Source organism: Microtus oregoni, unplaced genomic scaffold (assembly GCF_018167655.1).
Source record: "Microtus oregoni isolate MIOR12 unplaced genomic scaffold, Mior012 000086F_ref0000336, whole genome shotgun sequence".
Taxonomy (NCBI): domain Eukaryota; kingdom Metazoa; phylum Chordata; class Mammalia; order Rodentia; family Cricetidae; genus Microtus; species Microtus oregoni.
This window is the reverse complement of record NW_024544552.1, coordinates 4,974,366-4,996,045: the sequence shown is the minus strand read 5'-3', so window position 1 is coordinate 4,996,045 and position 21,680 is coordinate 4,974,366. Positions and strand designations below refer to the sequence as shown.

The 21,680-nt window shown below is 40.7% G+C and overlaps 1 protein-coding gene across 2 annotated transcripts; it reads right to left on the bottom strand.

The window, feature by feature from the left end:
- Positions 1 to 3,575: 3,575 nt before the first annotated feature.
- LOC121442111 (serine/threonine-protein kinase Kist) lies at positions 3,576 to 20,845 on the bottom strand. Of its 2 annotated transcripts, none has more exons than XM_041643591.1 (8): positions 20,415 to 20,845; positions 18,292 to 18,584; positions 17,475 to 17,666; positions 14,619 to 14,713; positions 13,109 to 13,185; positions 12,882 to 12,980; positions 10,974 to 11,062; positions 3,576 to 7,002 (listed from the first exon to the last, which is right to left on the bottom strand). In XM_041643591.1, exons 1-8 carry the CDS (start codon positions 20,680 to 20,682, stop codon positions 6,856 to 6,858), a joined length of 1,260 nt encoding a protein of 419 aa, XP_041499525.1. In that variant the 5' UTR covers positions 20,683 to 20,845; the 3' UTR covers positions 3,576 to 6,855. The 2 variants fall into 2 exon arrangements, with proteins under 2 accessions (XP_041499525.1, XP_041499526.1); XM_041643592.1 differs by lacking the exon at positions 3,576 to 7,002 and adding an exon at positions 7,640 to 7,758.
- Between the last annotated feature and the right edge of the window lie 835 nt (positions 20,846 to 21,680).

Sequence of the window (21,680 nt, the reverse complement as noted above, 5' to 3'; positions counted from 1 at the left end):
CTGAGTATGTGTATGTATGCATATACATACATATATGTGGTGTGTGTATGTTTCTGCTGCTTAGAGAAGCCAGGAGGGGGCAGCACACCCTGGAACTGGAGCTATGGAGTTATAAACAATTATGGGAGCCAAATCTGGGTCCTCTAGGGAGCAGCAAATTCTAACCACTGAACAATCTGTCCAGATCTGGGGAAATTTTAATGAGTTAAACCTAGGGTCTTATGCATGCTGGGAAAAATTACTGTCGGAAACCTCTGAAATTAAATTAGGGCAATGACCTGTAATCCCAGGACTTGAGGTGGAGGCAGAAGGATCAGGAGTTCAAGGCCAGCCTCAGCTACATAGTGAATTGAAGGCCAGCTGACCTACATGAAATGCTATCTTATTAAAAAGAAGAAAAAGAAACAAAAGAGCAGTTCTTTTTTTCGTAAGCTTTATTTTTATCACTCTTATCCACCACACATCGGGAAGCTATCAACAGTGCATCGCATGGTGAGTCAGTTCACAACAAAACTCAACAAGGCAATTGTGTTTACAGAGGAGTTTTCAGCAGAAGTCCGCAATGCAGCTCGCTGAAACACAGTGCTCACACTTTATAGGGAGGTGGAGATAAAGTCCTCTGCTATCAGTAAGAAAACAGATGTCTGAAAGAGTGGTATGGAAATCAGAAATTTAGGGATTTGAAAAAAGAACACCTTGGTACTAAAACACATCTATCTACATTTATAGTCCCACTTAGTTCAAACAAACAACAACAAAAGCCCAACCATTCACAAGCAGTAAAACACCATGAAAAACAGAATCATGGCATCAAGAAGTGCCAAGACCAACACACTACTGGCACATGGGGTAGACTGTCAGAGACGGCCCCTCGCTGCGCACTGTCGCGCTCCTGTTTTCTGAGGTGAAGGTAGCCCAGCAGGAGCCAACGCCTTAGAACTGGCTTTGGTTAGGTGATCTTTCACGTGTTTTTAACCAGACCTTCTATGCCCAAAGCATGTTTGCAAGGGAAAGCAGTAGTAGGTTTTCATATTCAGAACCATTCACTCCGGTGCCGACATAGTCTCAAGTTCAGAAACCATGAAAAGGTATTGATAATAAAGGAATTCCTAGGAGTGACAAAAAAGATGGAAAAGATAGAGCCCTTTTTAGGAGGGGAAAAAAAGCCTTCTAGCCCAGATCTGAATCTACTTAAAGGAGATTAAGGAATGTTAAAGTATTTTAAGATTTTTCAAAATAAAGAATGAAGAATGAAAAATAAATTCTGATGGAAAAGATTATATTCTGCTAATTACAGACGTGAAGATTAAGGTTTTTAACATAATAATAAACAGTACTTACACTTCTTTTCACAAGGTGCTGTAACTCTGCAGTTAGTGCATACTAATGCCACTCACTTCCTGTGCAGAAGGAAGACAGATGCTGACCTTCAGCTTCCTTCTGAGTCTCAATTTGCAATAGTAATAAAGCACAAATGCCCAGAGCTGGAATCAAATACTTTACAAAATTAGGACAAACTCAATATGGATATTTAATCTGGCCTCATAACCCTGACAACAATCTGCTGGGGAACAAGGATGAGGAATGTGTCCGAAAGGCAATGTTTTCATGCTACAGGTAATAACCTAGATTTTTAGATTGTGAACTGTATGCGGAAGTTATGTGAACTAACGCAAGTAAGTGAGTCACTTTCTTCTTTTCTCTATCCATATTAATCATTCTCTTCCTTACTCTTAACTCTTGACAGCCTTCTGGTGACCCGCCTAATAAAATAACACAGTAAATGTAATTCAAGTAACTGAAGAGATTCTGAGAGGAGCTGACAGAGAAAAGGAAAGTGATTCCAACCAAGGATTTTATTTTATTTTTTTATGTGCATTGCTGTTTTTGCCTGCAAGTATGTCTGGGTGAGGGTGTTGGATTCCCTGGAACTGGAGTTAGACAGTTGTGAGCTACCGTGTGGATGCTGGGAATTGAACCCAGGTCCTCTAGAAGAGCAGTCGGTGCTCTTAACCCCAGCCCCCCAATGGAGGATCTTGAAGAATTACTAGAGGTACACTCCCTTATAATAGTGGCTGCAGGTGGTAGTAGCCTGTCTACACAAGTTGCTCAGTAAGAAACAAACAAAAAAGCAAACAATTCCAGTTTTCTTCTCAGAATGTAACTTGCTTTCATTATACAGAGAAGTAGAATAAAGCTGTCTTTTGCACAACAGAGATTAATGGTCACTCAGGCAAGTAAGAGCATGTCTTGTTGCCTTTTCATTAAAGACTAGAAACTCCGTTCACAGAACACACATCAATTTCTCTTCACACTGTTGTGACAGCTACCTAGTTTAATACTCATGCAATTGTTTAATGAGGTTCCCAGGAACGCCAGCATTTAAAATGGTGTTAACAAACACAACTGCCTTGGCTACAACTCTCTGAAAGGCACAAAAACAGCAAATTTAAAGCAATCATTCCTATAAGCAGCACAAGAAACAGGGAAAGTGCTGAGCTACAGATAATAGTTTATCAGGATAACAAAATTTGTGTAAACTTTTGTGTTTGTCTTATATCCTGAAAAATTCCCTTAATGATCATCTATAAAGTTTCCTACAAGAGTTGGGCATGATGGTGCACACTGTGATAAGCAGCACTTGGGAGGCTGAGACAGGAAGATCCTGAGCTGGAGGCCAGTCTAGGCTACACTGTGAAACCCTGTCTCCAAAAAGCTGTTTATTCTAAATGCTCCCTGGCATATATGTATTTCTTTGACAGCTCATTTCTTCTTAAAGTCATAGCAAAAATAGTCTAAATTGTTTACCTTCTTAAATATCTAGTACCTGCCAGCTGCTGGTCATGGTATGAAGCACTAGTCACCAGACAACTTTAGACATAGTGAACACCATTTTGGGAAGGACAAAAATCATGATCCATCCTGTGGTATCAGGTGAAGAAAGGATCAAAATTCATTACAAATGGGGGGGGGCGGGACTCTAAAAACTAAAATATCCAAGCTTCTCCATGATTAAGAATCTAAAAATCCAAACACACCCAGATGAGCTCCACATGACAGAGACTCAAGATCAGGGTGTTCTTTGAGGAAGTTAGGACACCAGGTGGAAAGACCACAGACCCCTACTCAAAAGAAAGGCGAAAGATGAGCACCTCAAGAAACAGGATTTCTTTTGAGCTAGCAGTGACCAAGGACTGGTCTGTATGTGACCACAATTTACAAGAAATAGAGAGAGCTGGAGCAATAAGGTTTGAGGAAAGAACCCTAACAAATGGAACGAGATCTCAGAATTCGATGTGCTGGATAACTGACCTTTCCATCCACATGCAATACTGAGATATATCAAGTAGGAATAGTTTTACACATACATACTTTTTAAGTAAGCCAAGGAAATTCTGGACTCACATGACTCAATCCAAGTTATTCCAAGAAAAGTGACAGTGTAGTCGTCACCTGGAGCTTTTGCCCAGATGAGGTTTAATATTCACCAGGAAACACAAGGCACTTGCTCATATGAGCCAGCTACACATCCAACAGATGGAAAGTCACGATGTGATCCTACCTGTACCCTAACCTGAAAAAAAAAAAAGCTAGCCCGTACTCTTTGAGTAAGAGTCGGTAGACCACACGGCTACAAGGGTCTCCCTGACTGATTCCCTCACCCACTATGCTGTTCTATGACGATGCTCATTTTCAAAAACTGCTGAAAAATACAATGCTATGTACAATAGGCCTAAGAAGTCAGAGTGAGAACTACCAAAAATGATAACAAACTGTTCGCCACCTGCCTTTGATCAACAAATTCAAAAGAGCCATGAAACAGTTCTGATGAATAGTCTAACCTGCCTTTAAAGTTACTCCGCAGCTGAAGCCCGTACTTGAGGGAAAGTCCAGTGTAATAAGACACCCGCAATTCTTCTGCACTTCTCTGTGAGGCAGCATGGTTGGTGGCAGGTTAACATATCTCAACACTCTTTAGCAGCTATAGATGAAAGAGAAGGCTGTGCTTCTCTCAATGAAAACAGAGGCAGATGAGTAAAACTATATTAGTCATATGATTCTAAAAGCAGCTGTAAACTTAGCTCAGGAGACAGCACAAAGGGAGATTTCCCAAAGATAGCTGCTGTGCTAATGGCCACAAAGGAAGGAGGGTATCCAGTGCTAATAAACCTCATACTGAGGTGCCCAACACTACTATTCTCTTCTAAATATAGTATTAGAGTTTTTATCATGGCTACTAGCCACCTCCTCCAAATACTTCTCAAGAATGCAAAATTCCCCAGGGGGCAATCACTTTCTATGCCTGATCTGGGACATGTGCCGCAGTAGAGTAGTACCATGGAAGAATAAGGAAGGAAGCGGGAAGGCAAGAGGGATGGAAGCACAAATACTAAAATAGGGAAAGAAAAACTACCTGAGATAAAATTTGCCCCCAGAGAAAGGTGCTTATATGAATCCTTGCCTCTTTACCTTGCCTGGTAAAAGAATTCTAGGTTTTTAATAACTTCAAAGAATTAAGATTTCTGTGCATATATTTATTGTGAAAATTACATCTTTTATAACATTTGGTCCTATTTAAGAAAGTCCTCATGGTATCAGAGGAGGGAGACTATGCAGCTGTCCTCTTTGGTAAATGGGCTAAGAACTAGCAAACAATGGTTTAAATTATAGGAGGGTAGCCTTTGTTTTCAATTTTGTGGCTTCAATATAAAATATTTAATTCAATACATTTACTTGGGCCCACCATTTACTTCCTTAGTTTCCTCAAAATCAAATTAGCATCGTCTGCAGTAAGTCTACAGAGTCAAACACGACACACATTTATAAGTACATTTGCACTGATGAGGATTACAGAAGGCTAAGTGCAGAAATGTTAGCAGCATCCACCCGACAGAGCTTGGAAGCCTATCTGCAGTTTATTTGCAAGGATCTTTTTTGTGAGACAGGGGAACATATGTCAACCATACTTGCTCTTCCAAAGAACTCACTTGTACCCTGTGACCACAGAAGCAGTCCCTGATGTAAATATTTATGCTCTAGGAAAGCAAAGGGCTTCACAGTACATGCTCTCTAATTCTGACTTGAAAACCACCCAATCAATTCTCAAAGAGCCTTCTATCTAAGTAACATATCAGGGACCATGATGTAAGACTATGACATAATCCCCTTAAAACAAATTTAACCTCATAAGAGGGAGCTCTGAATAATTTGATTTTACTAACAAATGTTGGACAATGTATTTTTCAACAGGGTAAAATAACTCATCCTTTAAAATGCAAATTGTAATGGAGCTTTCAGGAGCGTACATGGCTCGGACACGAGAAGACTATATAAGCAGGCTGCTGTCAGGGAAAGACACATGCTCTTTCCTAAGGAAAAATAAATAAATAAAACTTTCATTTAGGTAAGGAGACTGGGAAAATTCCAAACTGGTGTACAGTCTGTGGGTTATTCTGTACTTCCAGTGCTTTACTAAGTTACAGCTTTCAAAGCAACCCACTACAGAATAGGAAGAATCCACGCTCACAATCCTCAAGCCACAGTCCATCTGTGCCCACAAACTCATGACAACAGGCGCCCTCTAAACAAGGACACATCAGATCACTACAGAGCTTTTAGAAACTCAGTTTTGATTCCTTTCTACTTCCACCTCATAATATCCCAACCTTTCTTTACTCCGTTACAGTCAAAAGCCCTCCAGCTGCAGACAGAGGCAAAGGGGACAAGGGATGAAGGTGCAGGGCAGCAGGGAGGAAAGGATCCATGACTACCTTCTTTGCACTTTTCTCTTTTCCCTTCACTATACAACAAACTTTTTTCTGATCCACCTCAATTTCCCATTACAGCAGAAAAAAAAAAACTATATCTGAAGAAATTTTACAATTATCACAAGAGGTTCAGTACAAAACAAGATGAGTTAATCTTGGGTCTAAAGTAGACCAAAGACTGGGATAATTTACATGTACAAAACCTTCTTTGTTCCAGTCACTTGGAAGAGTTTCAGTGTAACCCTGGTCTAGACTCCAGTTTGTTCTGCACTTTTTGTCATTTACATTCTATCAGTCAGACCAACTTTCGAGAAACCTGTTTGTCAAGTCTCACAAGTGTGAAACAGGCAGGAAGAAATGGTTATAGACTGTATTAGCTCACAAAACTCACACTATAAAGTACACTGACTCCAATTTCTCTATTCTTTCACACCTGCACACCCACTCAAGCACACATACTAGACATAAAAATTGTGCAAGATCAAGCATCAGCTTTCTATTGTAAAAGCCTTAATAGTAATTTTAAAAACATTGATAGGCTCACTGCAGTTTCTTCAGAGGAATATTAAGTTCTACAGTACTCCCTTAGAAAAATTCACAACTCATTGTTAAGAACACGGTAGGTAACTGCTGCTTGACAATGACTTAACATTATTAGAGCATCCAGTGCCAGCTAGAATAACAATGAGATACACCTGACAATACAAACAAATAATCTGTGATGTCACCAACCCTAACAAATTTGTTAATAATATTCACTATGACAAATTACTCATCATTGCTTCATCATCACATGAAATGACATCTCTTTAGGTTACATACTAAAGAGCAGCACCTGCCCTACTGCACAAGTTAAGGGTGCCCACATGGGTGCTCTAACCCCCTCAATGTATAGCTGAGAGGTCTTGTCCTACTCAATGCCAATGTTTGCAATGCAGTCACTGTTTGGGCAATGGCTGCACATTAGTAGGATTAAATAAATGTACAAGGTACCCTTTAAAATGGGTAAAGGGGTGCTCCTGCATTCAGCTGTGGAATATCCAAGAAATGGAAGAGGAGAAACAGGAAATAGTCCTTAGGTTACTAATTAAAGCAAGGTTTGATACAGGTATCCCCTCTTGTAGGCACTCAGCGGGTAGAATGTAGCCACAACAAACTTTCCATCAAACATCCTCCCAGTCAGCAATTTCTGAGCAGCTTTGGAATCCCCAGCATTTGCGTACTCAACAAAGACCTGCGGGAGGTTAGAGAAGACAGCATCATTTCACAGCAGTGAGTTCAGATTTTGATCAGTACTTTAATGTCTACCCAGTTACATGATACAGAAAAACATTAATTAAAGACATGTGAGACACTGGTCCTTTAAGATCATAACTGAGTTGGAAATTCATATTGCCTGGTATTTCACGGTACCTTTCTGGCATTTACACCAGTGTTTACCTGTGTATCACAGCTGCCTACAGTATTCAAGCTAGTAATATCCCAGGTTTGTAGGTCAGCAACAACAGACTACAACATGCAGTCTAGGTGTTTTGTAGGCTCTAGCATGCAAGCATAAGTGTGCTGTGTATCAGTTTGCACAACAAAATCACAGAAATACATTTCTCATACCATTTCCTATTATTAAATGACACAACTGTGTATCACTTGGGGATTTTGTTAAAATACAGACTTTGCTTCTATTAGTTCAAAGTATAGCTTCAGTGTCTGTAATTTTTTTAGAAATTAATTCTCTTTGTGTGTGTGTAAGCCAGAGGATAACTTTCAGGAGACAGTTCTCTCCTGCCACCTTATAGGATCCTGCAATTGAACTTAGGCCATCTAGCCTACCCACAAAAACCTCTACCCCAAGTCATCCTACCTGCCTGTGTCTGCTTCGTCACATTTCTTAACAAGCTCTGATGGCAATGCTGATAATCCACTGAGCACACTTTATAGTAGGTTAAAACACTTCCTTAGAACTCAGCTCAATTCATCAAATTCTTAAGAGCTATCAAAGACAAGTTAGGTGAAAAAGCATACGAGTTTTAGTGAAACTCACAGGAGTAAGAAGTAGTAGATGACAGAGCCAGGTAAGGATGTAGAGCCCAGAGAGAAACTAACACCACAATAAAGAAATCTACACTCGTAGAAGTACGTGGTAGAAAAATATCTGAACAAAGCTACTAGCAACTATGCCTGTCAAAATATTTATACAAACTACAGACTGAAACTATAATAAAGAAGTTCAAACCCAGTGATTTCCTTTCCTGGAGCATCTGAATCCTTCCCAAAAGTAGAGATTGGAACAAGGAACCATGGACATTCTCTTTGCTGCCCTAAGCAAAAGGACAGGGAATGGGAATGATTTGGAACGACTTGTTTTCAGTTATCCCACACATCAGAAAACTAATTAGATTCAAGAACTGCCTCTCTGCTCTCTCTGTCACTTACTCATTATGTCAAGAATTACCACCTGGCGATGGTGGCGCACGCGTTTAATTCCAGCACTCCGGAGGCAGAAGCAGGCAGAACTCTGTGAGTTCAAGGTCAGCTTGATTTACAGAGTGAGTTCCAGGACAGGCTCCAAAGCTAAAGAGAAACCCTGTCTTGAAGAGAGAGAGAGAGAGAGAGAGAGAGAGAGAGAGAGAGAGAGAGAGAGAGAGAATGAGAATGAGAATTGAGGGAGGCAGGGAGGGAAGAAAGGAGGGAGGAAGGGAAGAAGGAAGGAAAAAAGGAAGGAAAGAAGGAAAAAAGAAAGAAAGAAAAGAAGGAAAGCAAGCAAGCAAGCAAACAAAAAAATTCAGATGCCTTTGAAAGCAATGTGAAAATGGATCCTCACCTTCCAGTTAGGTTCAGACAGGGTCCCAAGTCACCCAAGCTGGCCTAAACATATTTTATGTAGCAAGAAACCTTTCAACTTGTTTTTCTGCTTCTGCCTCTGCTTCTCAAATGCTGGGATGATAGGCATGTGCCACCATGCCTAACTCTTTTATACACGTTCTTCTGTGTTTTCAAACTAATTCACCTACAAATTCAGGCACATTCCCAGTTTTCACCTCTCCCTGTACAGGAACCCTTCTCTCATTAAAAAAAAAAAGAAAGAAAAAAAAAGCCAAGTTCGCTTCCATGGAGTATAAAAAAACATTTCTAATAGAGCTTCATATGCATGCATGTGTATACGTGTGTGTGTCTGTCTGTCTGTCTCTGTGCGTGTGCACAGGGGTGCAGGTGCAGGCCAGAGGCTGAGGACAGGTGTCTTCCTCAATCACTTTTCCACCTTTTTTTTTTTTTAAATGACTTATTTCTCACTGTCTAGCTACAATGGATGACCAAAAAACCCCAGGGATTCTCCTGTCTCTGGTTCCTCAGTGCTGGAATTGTAGGTACATGACAACACATTTGGCTTTTTACATTGATATTAGTGATGTAAATGGGTCTTCATGCTTGGACAACAGTTAGTCCTTTCCCCTCTGTGCCATATCCTCAGCCCCTAATACCCAATCTTTTATGGAATATTCCTAGGTGACCTATGATTAGTCATACCATCATGCGAGTATTCTGTTAAGCATGATGTGTGTGTGTGTGTGTGTGTGTGTGTGTGTGTGTATACATATTTGTATTTTTGAGATAGGGTTTCTCTGTAGCTTTGGTGCCTGTCCTGGAACTAACTGTTGTAGACCAGGTTGGCCTCGAACTCACAAAGATCCTCCTGCCTCTGCCTCCCTAGTGGTAGGATTAAAGGCGCGCACCACCACCACACGGCTGATGTATAAATTTATACCTAAAGAATTTGGACCTCTGATAGAATTTTCTAAGTTTATATATATATATATTGGAAAGTGGAGAGGTGGTACTAATTTTGCTCCTTCAATATAACTATGTTTAAGGTATGCACTGCTCTTGAAGACAAAGCAAAGATTAACCAATAACACTAGCCATATATATATATATATATATCGATGTCTCACTGGTCAAATTACTTGCCCTAAACAGTAAAGGCTGGAGTTTGGATCCCAAGAACCCATGTAAAATGACAGGCAGCCATGCTGCTTTGTCTTAATTTCATCCTCAGAAGGCAGAGGGCCAGAAATCCCTGGAATAAGCCAGTCCAACAAGACTAGCCATATTTGCAAGCTCTGGGTTTAACGGAGAGACCCTGCCACAATAAAGAGGAAAAGAAATGGGGAATGATTCCCAACATCAGACTTAGGCCTCCAAATGTACAAACATGCACGCACACAAACGCACACACACACGAAAATGAAAATAAAAAGTTAGGTAAAATGATACTTGTCAGCTATTCAGAGACCTCATTTCTAAAATATGTTATTAATTGAAATAAAAGCATTTCCAAATGGCCAATGAGCTATAAGATATTATCTTCAATCAGCAGCATGGTGGTGGCATGCGTCTGTAATTCTAGCACTCAGGATGCTGGAACAGGAGGATTTGGTAGAGTACATAGTCAAGTGATGGCACCACTCCAGATGAACATGTCCACTGGGAGACGGTCGGGATAAGAGTGGCAACCGCTGCGCAGAGGCAGGGGCTGCTGCTACACAGTCTACACTCTACAGGGCAGTTCCCTCAAAGTGATATGCCTTGAATGGTAATAGCGACTAGAGGAGAGACCTGAAATGTATTAGAGTAATGTTCCGTTTCTCCAAAAGTAAAAATAACATAAACAAAGCATTTGCATGTTCTTATCCTTTTTTCCTTGTGATTTATTAGAGAGAGACCTTCTAATAAAAATGATGTGATCACAGTTTTCACCCAGACAACTGACTGAGGACGTATGGACCATCACAGGCTGGTCAAACTGAGACACCGCTCAGGAATGAGTCTCCACCCAGCAATGCTGTATTTCTTTAAATCATCACTAATCATTTTTATTGTAGTCAGAACCTAATCCAACTGGTTTTTCAAGTGTACTTAATATGAACAAAATTGAACCAATTAGCTCTCTAATTAAACCTAATCGAAATGAACACACAATTCAGCTTGTGTCACTGTCTACAATGGCTCAAAAGTACATTTTTTAAAAACAGAGTTTAAGTGACTACAAAAGTCAAATATACTGTAAAATTTCTAGATGGGTAAAAAGCCTAAGAAAGTAATTATAATCTATACCGAAAAAAATTCTGTACACCTTCCCACAGAACCCATCTAACACACAATTTTAATAGTCTCCAAATAATTCTGCAATTATAAAAAATGGCTTACTTGTCCTCTGCCAGGATTTTCCTTTGGAACAAGCAGAGAAACCACTGGTCCATATTTCTGACACTCCTCTTTGACATCTTCTACAATATCTGGTGAGAGAACCACATAACAGCAGGCCGGTTGCCACGTGAGAATGCAGGGACACACAGCTAAGTAGGGAAGCTATTTTCCTTACCTTAGGAAAAAAAGCTTAAAATATATAAAGTCAGAGCATTAACAATTTAATAGTCTATATTTAATGTTTTAAACTTCCCAACTGTCATTCTGTTTTTCCTGTTAAAGTCAACCAGCACCATGAAGTTACTACTGTATCTGCCAGAGTGTTATCAGCGCACATAAGCAAATATAATTTTATGTAGTTTAAGGAACAATTTCCACTTTAGTGTTTCTTAAGTATATCTTTGTAGTTTTCTAGATTTTATATTTATTTTAACTTATTACTTAATTTAATTAGTTTATTTAAGTGTTTTAACTGCAGATATACATGTGCAACATGTGACTGCAGAGCCCCTGAGGACAAAGAGGGCACTGGATCCTCTGGAACTGGAGTTATAAGACCACTGTGAGCTGCCATGCGACTGCTGATCCACCTCTCTGGACAGTTTTCCGTATTATTAAATGAAATATTCTCATTTGGTTTTATGACTATGTACTTTTGGACAGTTTACTATATTCAAGAAATTACCCAATGTCTCCCAACTGATGACTACTCAACTATTTCAAAAGTTCTTGATATTGTAGACAATACTATTTACAATTAATTTCACTTCATTATTTCTTGCAGCTGATATTCTAGAAATACCATTGCTAGGTCAAAACTGACATAAACTTGCAATGCTGTTACAATTATCAGGCTGTCTTTCCTAAGGGTCTAACATAAACTCTTTTAAGCAGTGTAATCAAAAATTTGTTTTCCTATTCCCTATAGTTTTTGCTGTTTCTGTGCCCAGCAACAAAGACATAGCAGTTTGGATTGAAGTGACATAAACTCACACCTTTCTACCATAAATGTTTATTGGGTGCCTACTATGCATTCTTCCAAGCATGCTACAATCCAATTCTTAATCACAGTCATCAAGCCTGTTAGGTATGTGCACATTGGCTACTGTTACAATTTTAACTGTTTTCCACAAGTAAGTTTAGATACAATCATGCCAAGCTGCTGCCCCCTGAACATGGCACACTTTCTACTTGATGTTACTTCTTCCTACCACTCACCTTTTAAGTAACTAATCATTGAGCTCAGCTGTAACCACCTCAGTGAAAGCCCTCACTTATAACTCAAGCTAGGCTGAGCACCCTTTTTCTGTTGTCATTTGTATGTGTTTCTCTTGTATTAAAAACAAGAAATAATCCCATGTGTTTGAATGAAAAGACTGTTAAAAGGCGCAGAGAGAGAGAGAGAGAGACAAAGAGAAGAGAGAGAAAACATAAATGACAGCACAGAGGAGGGACAGAAAACAGATCAGAGACAATCTTATGGGTAAATATTAATTTGGTAAACTAAAATGTCAGAGTCCAAATGACTTTATGAATCTACAAATCACAAATATTTGAGACATCACAGAGTTCAATGGCCTGTTTAAATTTTGTGTTTAGAGGGGGCTGAGAGATGGCTCAGAGGTTAAGAGCACTGCCTGCTCTTCCAAAGGTCCTGAGTTCAATTCCCAGCAACCACACGGTGGCTCACAACCATCTGTAATGAGATCTGGTGCCCTCTTCTGGCCTGCAGGAATACACGCAGACAGAATACTGTATACTTAATAAATAAATATTAAAAAAAAAAAAGAAAAAAATTTTGTGTTTAGAAAAAAACAGAAGAATCCTATGAATAAAATTCAGATTATACAGACATTGGTCATATTGTGTGTGTAAGAAACACTACAGTGAAATTTGGAAAGCACTAACCTTCATATTCATCTTCATTTTTAAGATAATCATCATCTAGCACATTGAGGAGTCTGAGCACTGGAGTTGGAAGCATCACCAGATCTTCAATATGAGGGGCTGTGAAGGTTCATGACAGTATGGTTAAATGTAATAAACTGAGGACCTGATCAAATAAGGAACCTGAGAATATATACAGATAATTGCCAAAAGACCGGGGAGGGGACATAATGACAGATACAACTTACCAAAAGGGATGCTAAAGAATGGGCTGCACAATGCCATCTCAGCAGGAATCCTTCTGCTTGGGTCATCATGAAGCATGCTGAAACATAACAAAGTCATTATGATTACTGCCAGATCTTCTGAAAGTAAAACTATCAGAAAGACAAAACAAACTCAGTGTTCATCTCAGCACCTCCTTTATTCTCGTGGATTACTGAATCATTCCCCCGTGGAGAACAGAAAGATCACCTGAGTAACAAAACCATGAGACATTTCTGACATAGTATCATGCTATGATTTAATGTTTCTAACTAAAAAATGAAACAGGAAAGCAATGCACACGCTATAGCACAGTGGGGCAGGGGCTAGACAAATGTTTGAGATAGCACAAAAAACAAAACAAAACAACAACAACAAAAAAAAACCAGGCAAACAAAAAGCAAAAACAAAAACCAGAAGATAGTAGTAGGGTAATTGAATCTTGCCAAATTCTCCTAATCTTAAAACAATTTTATGTAAAAATTTATAGGCAATAATACCAGAAACGGCCGGGCGATGGTGGCGCACGCCTTTAATCCCAGCACTCGGGAGGCAGAGGCAGGCAGATCTCTGTGAGTTCGAGGCCAGCCTGGTCTACAAGAGCTAGTTCCAGGACAGGCTCCAAAGCCTCAGAGAAACCCTGTCTCGAAAAACCAAAAAAAAAAAACAAAAAAAAACAAACAAAAAAAAACCAGAAACAGACTATTGATATATATTTCATTTATAAGAAAGTAGAGAATAACAAAAGAAAGTAAGACAGGAGAACAAAACAACAAGCCAAACAGATATCATTGGGAAGTGCAGCAAGCCAATTTTAAAAAAGCAGATTAAACTACAAGGGACTACTGCACTTATACCAGGTAAATATAAATGAGTCTCTGGGAAATCCTAAGAGCAAGAGTAACCCAGAAACTAGGATTTTCTAAAATAAGCAGCCAAGACACATGGAAAATTCCAGTGAGAAAAAAATATTGGGAAAAGAATTCAAATGATTAAAATGGGGGAAGACAGGAAGACAGACAGAGGGTAAGTAAGATTTATTAGAACAAAACCAAGGAAGAAGAGTCAGATTGCAGGATAGGGAAAAAACACACCTTTTCCCCTCTCTTTTGTGGCTATGAGACAACATCTCACGAGTAGTTTAAGGCAGCCTCAAACTACAGCTCTCCTGCCTCCACCTCCCAAACACTGGGATTACAGACATGCACCATCATGCCTGGCTTTTCTTTAATATTACATAAAAACAGCAGAAGAATGACACTTATATAACTAGAAAGGCTATCTTAATTGCTCTGCTTTGAGACAATGTCTCACTAAGTAGCTCTGGCTGGCCTGGAACTCTCTTTGTAGACCAGGCTGGCCTTGAACTCACAGAGATCCTCCTGCTACTGTCCTGGAGGGATTAAATCAGTAACACAAATACAAATTTAAAAAGGAAAAAAAATACTTTAACTGGTAAAGTCTGAAAAGCAAGTTATACTACGTCTAACATACCTTTTGATAAGGTCTCTGAGGTGATAGGCTGGAATTGCGGCATTCACCACTGCTTTACTGGCAAATATATGATCAATAATAGCAGAACTGTTTGCCTAAAAGAGGGATAAAAGTCTTCCTTAGGTTATTCATCTCAGCTTGCATTTATTGAGCAGTAGCCACGTGGCACTATTCCATGAGTAACATGCGATACCTCTTCCAAGAACTTATAATCTTAATGGAGGAGACTGCATTATAGTGAATTTCTAGAGGCACTAATTAATATAATACCTGGCACTATTAACATCTTCAAAACTCAAGAAATCACATTGAGATGAAATTTTATGAATGACTGTAATAGGTGGGTCATAGTGCCTAATGATGAGTCTTTGTTAGTATTTAGGTGAAATAAACTGTCACTGAGAAAAAGGAGGAAGCATGAGAATGTTGTTGCCTTTGTTACATTATCCACATTCCATTTGTAGCCGATAGATAGCACTTGCTCCTTGAGCACTGTGATGGTTAATCTTCAATGTCAATTTAGAATCACTGAAGACACTGGTAAGGTATACTTCTTGGGTACACCTGATAGTGTATGTCCAGAGATTAACTGAAGGGAGAAGGCCTACACAGCATGTAGGCAGCACTATCTCACGGGCTTGAGTACAGAATTAAGGAAAAAGGGAGACAGCCAACCAGGCACTAGAATGCCCCCTCTCGGCTTCCTAGCCACCAGGATGCAAACTGCCCTGCCACATTGCTACACTCTTCCTGACAGCAGGGACCAATCCCTCTGAAACTGTGATCCAAAATAATTATTTCCACTAGATATAAAAATGTAACTAACAATATGCAGTGAATACTATACTAACTCAGAATGCACAACTGTGTAAATAACAAACATTCAGACATCCACAATAACTAGGATCTACTGGTTACTTTCCATGGACCACACACTATGCTGAAAAACTATGCCAACATTTCTTTTTTAGTTTTAGTACTCTTATAAGATATTATATTCATAGTCTTCTTACATTACAGGAAAGTAAAAGGTTTAATGAACCTAAATAACTTAGTAAGAGTTGAAAGTAATAGACAGTTGAGCTTCAGAATCTATGCTCACACAAGCTTGGCAATTTTGCCTCTGCAGAAGGTGATAAAACAGATTATGACACTTTACCTAGAGAGACATACATCTGAGATTCCATTAGTATATGTCATGCCTCCAAATTTCACACAGATTTGAGTGTGACTTATCTCTGACGTGCTCTGGGCCAACTAGATACAGTTCAAAGGGCCTGAACACAGTCTAAGCTAATTTAAATGGCTGACCCATATTCAGATAGACACTAAAGAACACTTGGCTTGTTAGCTATTGGGAAATATCATTAATAGAAAGAAAATAACATTGGTTTTATGCCCATATATGTCATTTTTTGGGCCAATAATAAATTTAAGGTAATCCCACTAGAGAGTTAGTGTATTCTTTCCAAGAATCACTAAACCAGAAATCAGTGACTAGGGTTTAGCACAAATGAAACTATATTATAATGGCCACCTACTATTTGTTAGATGTTTGTTTGTTTATGCTTTTTCAAGACAGCATTTCTCTGTGCAGCCTTGGCTATCCTGGAACCCGCTCTGTAGACCAGGTTGGCCATGAACTCAAAAAACTGTTTGCCTCTGCCTCCTGAGTGCTAGGATTAAAGACATGCACCACCACTGCCTGGCAGCTAGACATTTATTATTAAAATATTTAATTTCAAATACTTATTGCTTAAAACCAGATTCAACGATAATGTCAAAGTATTACATACAGAGATACTGAGAACATCATCATAATAAAACATGACAATACATCTAGAAAACTAATTAGGATGAATTCCTAACTTAGAGACATACAAAAGTTCATTTCAGCCGGGCGGTGGTGGCACACGCCTTTAATCCCAGCACTCGGGAGGCAGAGGCAGGTGGATCTCTGTGAGTTCAAGGCCAGCCTATTCTACAAGAGCTAGTTCTAGGACAGGTTCCAAAAGCTACAGAGAAACCTTGTCTTGAAAAACCAAAAAAAAAAAAAAAAAAAAAAAATTCATTTCAAAGTCTGAGGTTTGGAATTTAAAACCATGCTCCCGCAATACAACAAAAGCAGTAATCGCTATACCAGTCACATAAGCTAACTAGACAGTGCAGAATGTATAACAGCCTATGGAACAGTAATAAACACAAAGTACTATGGTGCTATGGAAAGCTTCTAGAAAGAGAAGCTAACACATGACCTGGAACCAGCTATATTATACAACTCTAGCAGCCAATAGGACTGTTCAGAAAAGTTAACAAGATTGTGCTATAAAGTACCTTTTAACCGTAAAGCATTATAAAAAGACTATTATTTAAATTAATACCTATAATTTTGCTAGTAATATTTCTAAAGCTAAGATAACTAACTTCATCAACAAAGGAAATTTCTTTTTTGGGGGTGAAGGGGTGTTCAAAACAAGGTTTAGAGCCCTAGTTGTCCTAGAACTAGCTCTGTAGACCAGGCTAGCCTCTAACTCACAGAGATCCACCTGTCTCTGCCTCCCCAGTACTGGGACAAAAGGCGTGTGCCACCATGATCAGGGAATTTCTTTTGCCAGTTTGGGAAAATACATTCAGACATTTCAGCAAATGCTTACTATACCCCAGGACCTAGATGAACAGCTGCGAGGCAGCAAGTCAGTGCATCTGAAGCTGTAGGAATAAGGAGAGGCACTGAAGTACATAGAAAACATGAAGGAGAGGAGGCAATCAGATTCTCTGACCAAAACCAAAGAAAACATCATAAAGCAAATTACTAAACTGATGAAGACCCCAAAGCAAAACCCTCGTGCACTTTACCTTCCATTCCTGAGATCTGACTGTATGTTTCAGTTTCATTCCTGAGAACATTTCCAGTAAAATGATTCCGAGGCTCCACAGATCAACAGCTGAGGTACATTCTGTATCACTCTGCAGGCCAGCCTGGGCTAAGCAATTTTGCAGTTCTGCTTCTGGAGCTCGATACCCGTCTGTCTGAATATACTTTACATCCTATGAAGATGAAGACACACTGCAGCAATAAGAAGGCTCTCACTTTCCATCCTTCTCTATCATTCTTTAAAGGCACAGCAGTGACCGACAAAACCAACACCATAAGCTCTAGTCCTCATCTACCACAATCCTTCAGCTCCTTTTAAGTGAGGTTAGCACAGAAAAGCTGCACGCATTCCATACAGTTGCTCAAAAAGAAGTTGTTTTTTTAAAGACAGTTTCTTACCTATTATGATAAAGACCCTCTGCAAAACCCTGATAAATCATAGAGAAATAGGGATTTGCCTGAATTGTCACATCTGCCATCAGTCATGGATAAGAGTCCCAACACCAAAGAAACAGGAACAGCAACCCGGCAACTCACCTAATGCTGACAGACAGAAAAGCTTTCTATGTGGGCTAAGCAAGCTTATTAATTTCTGAGCTTTCAGGAGACTTACTAACTCCTTCTACCTGACCCAAATTTATGTCCTTGTTTCACAGAGCATCACTGAAGTTCTTTTAATTTCTCTCAGAAGCACCGCGGTACTTTGCAAGTGTCCCTTTAGTCTCTAAACTGCCACTGTTATTAAAAACATTTGGCTTGGATCATCAGAATTTATAATGGAGAAGAAAAGAATCTTACTTGATTGCCTTCTTTGAAGCTAAGTCCAAAGTCAATAAGCTTAAAGCACTCATTCTCTGCACTCCACAGAATGTTTCGTGGTTTGAGGTCTGCGTGGACATAGCCCTCGTGGTGAAGGAAAGCAAGGGCCTCCAGAACATCTCTGGCACAATGCTGTATCATCCACATGGAGCAACCCTGGTGACTGGAATATAAAAGCAATTCCGAAACACTGACATCCAGGAGTTCAAGCAACAGACAGCGTGATGGCACATTTGGAGGTAAGTGTATGGTAAAGACTCCATATAAAGTCACTACAAAAAGAAAAAAATTACAGTACTTTAAACGTCAAATTCATAGTAACTCACTACCAAAGTAGTTAACTCTTCTATATAAAATCTAATTTTTATGTGTGTGTGTGTGTGTGCGCACACACACATGTGAGAGCTACTATTATAGTAAAACAATGGAATTTCCCTCTAGGTAGACCTTATTTACCCCCTTAAGAGCTAATCCAGTTGGTGGGTCGATGACGGTCTAAGGGTCTAGCCCTAGCCATGCTAAAGAGGTAGGAGGTATATTAGTCCTTTCATGAGATATTTATTTCCCCAGAATTCCTGCCCCTGTCTCTTGCAAAACAAACCATGCTTTTCTCAATCACTTTCTTAAAGGGACCTCCAGGCTTTGTGGTTGTGTGACCACCCCATCTCCCTACCAAACACGGCTGGCCCCCACACTGGCTCGCCACTGGCAACATGGCTTCTTCTTTTATTTTCATTTTCTCCTCCTCAGAGCAGCTGCTGAGATTTCAGCTTGCCTTCCCTGGGATTTTTCTTTTAAACTCCCAAAGAAATTGTCCTCAAGCATTTCCCCAGTGTCATGTGACCACTGAGGCAGTATGCCCCCAAATCTCCAGCAAGACTGGGAACCGACCTCGGGTCCTCTACAAAAACAGCTGAGCTACCTCTTGCTCCCTCCCAGATAAGGATAACTATGATCAGCAAGAAACTTCCACTATTTTCCAGTGAGTAAACTCTTTGGACAGTGGGGTTATTTAAATTAAATAAAATGCTGTATATGGCAGTAGTGGGTGAATATGCACTTAAGATGTCAAGAAAAAATTATTTAAAGTAAAAACCATAATATTAAGTAACCCTTAAAAACAAATTGATTGGTTGATTCATATCTTAAATAGTAAATAAATAAATCAAGACATTGCAGATAACATTTTTTTTGTTTTGTTTTGTTTTTCGAGACAGGGTTTCTCTGTGGCTTTGGAGCCTGTCCTGGAACTAGCTCTGTAGACCAGGCTGGTCTCGAACTCACAGAGATCCGCCTGCCTCTGCCTCCCGAGTGCTGGGATTAAAGGCGTGTGCCACCACCGCGTGGCTGCAGATAACATTTTAATGTAATCTCGCAGGGAATCAACAAGTAAGGAGGCTTGCACGAATTTTCCCTGACAAACATCAAGGTTATGGTGATACTCCACTTAGCAAGCTTAACAAAAGAAAAACACTAGTATCCGAAAATTCTTCTGCCAACAAAGATGTATTATAAGAAGGTCTTCAATTTATCCATGGATTCTGTATACCACGATGTATAGCCAATACAAGCTTGCATTCTGAATATCTGAGTCACGAAAGTCTTACTGGAGCAAACACAGAGCTCCTAAATTTCACTCTTCCACAACTTGTAGGTAATACGATATCCCCTCTCTCAAATCCACACTAAATATGTAGCATTTGAGTTGCTAGTATGTCATAAGCTGTCACTGATGTCACTGGATGCCACAGCCCTAGAATATTTTCCATTTTCTATTGGAAGGAAAAGATGCAAAAATTTCCACTCAAGACATGACAACCTAGCAAAGGAATGCCTTTCGCTGCCGAAGGCATTTCTCTATATGCTACTAAGTATAGGCTGAAAACCGAAGCACTGCTATGTGATAATCACCTCCACCATACCTCAGAGCGCTGCAAAGGAAAGGCGGAGGGGAAAGGGACCTGCAGCGGGCGATAAACCAGTGAGGCCCAATCCTCTCCTCCCACCTAAAAGGACCAAGGGCCGGAGGGGCGAGGGCGGCGCTGAGGACAGGTATGCTGGGAGCGGGACCTGGGCAAGAGACGGGAGACGGCCACAATTACCGATGTTCCTGTGACCCTGCAACTGCTCCAGCGCTGCCCTCTCTTTGCGGAAACCATACTCTGCGGCCGACGCCGCAGCCCCGGTGGTTCCCGGAGGCAGGAACTGCTTGAGGGCTCCGGGGGGCGAGCCCGGGTTGCCGCAGCAGCGCACCCGGTACACCGAAGCCGACGAGCCGCTGCCTAGGCGGCTCTGAACCTGCCACAGCCGCCCGAAGGCCTCCAGGAAGCGCGGCGGCTCGGCGCCCCAGGCGCAGCCGGACCCCGCCATGGTGCGGGCTGGGGCGAGGACACGCGAGCCGACACGACGCGCCAGGCAGGCCCGCGGCTCCCGCCGTCACATCCCCGCCCGGACCCGCCGCTCCGCAGGGAGGGGCTCGCAGAGCCAGTACCGACTCCCGGGACCTCAGGCCGCCATGACACCGGAAGCGGGAGTGCACTCAGGCCCAACTACCGGAAGTGGGTGAAAAGCCAATCCTAGAGGCTGAAGGAGGCGGGCCTAGGAGGGGCGGGACCTCCACGGGGGAAAAAGCTAATTTGTTTCGCAAAAAATGACTGTGAGATACTAAACTTAATTATTTGTCCTGGGAGTGTAGTGCAGTAGTCGAGTGCTTGCCTAGCATACACAAGGAAGGCCGTGGGTCCAGTACCCAGCAACACATACGTCAATATTTTTTTGGTTTTATTTATTTTATTTGTGAAGATTTATTACATTGAGATTTTTAACTTTGTGTGTTTATGCCACATGTGTGCGAGAAGGCAGAAGATATCATCTCTGGTGCTGGAGATACAGGTGTTTGTGAGCTGCCTTGTTTGGGTGATGGGAACTGAACCCCTTATCCTCGGGAAGAACAGTATATATACTCTTAGTCACTGAACGGTCTGTAAGGCTATCTTTTTTTTCTGCTCGAGACAGGGTTTCACTGTGTAACCCTGGCTGTCTTGGGTCTCACGCTGTAGACCAGGATGGCCTCGAACTCACCAAGATCCACCTGTTTTGCCCTACTGAGTCCTGGGACTAAAGGTGTGCACCACCACACCTGGCCTGTTGGCTATCTTATTTTTTAATTGCCTGTTATTGCAAGCCCAGTGCGACCTACCTGATTGTTCGTCAGCCTGAAATCCATCATCACTATCTTCCTTTCTAATATAACTGTGATTTTTGTTTAGGACAGTGACATGCATAAACGAAATACAAGTACTCCCTCAGAGCCGGCTTTGACCACACCTACAGGTCTGGTCAATTAAACCTTCCCGCATAACTGCCAA

Bases quoted from the DNA above. Each gene is read 5' to 3' on its own strand.
- LOC121442111 (XM_041643591.1), bottom strand. From the start codon at position 20,682: ATGGCGGGGTCCGGCTGCGCCTGGGGCGCCGAGCCGCCGCGCTTCCTG. The intron at 14,714-17,474 runs GTAAAGTGCACG...TCCCTCTTTTAG, and splicing joins TCAGATCTCAGGAATGGAAG to GCAAACAGTTCTGCTATTAT. The intron at 12,981-13,108 runs GTAAGTTGTATC...GAACCTTCACAG, and splicing joins ATTCTTTAGCATCCCTTTTG to CCCCTCATATTGAAGATCTG.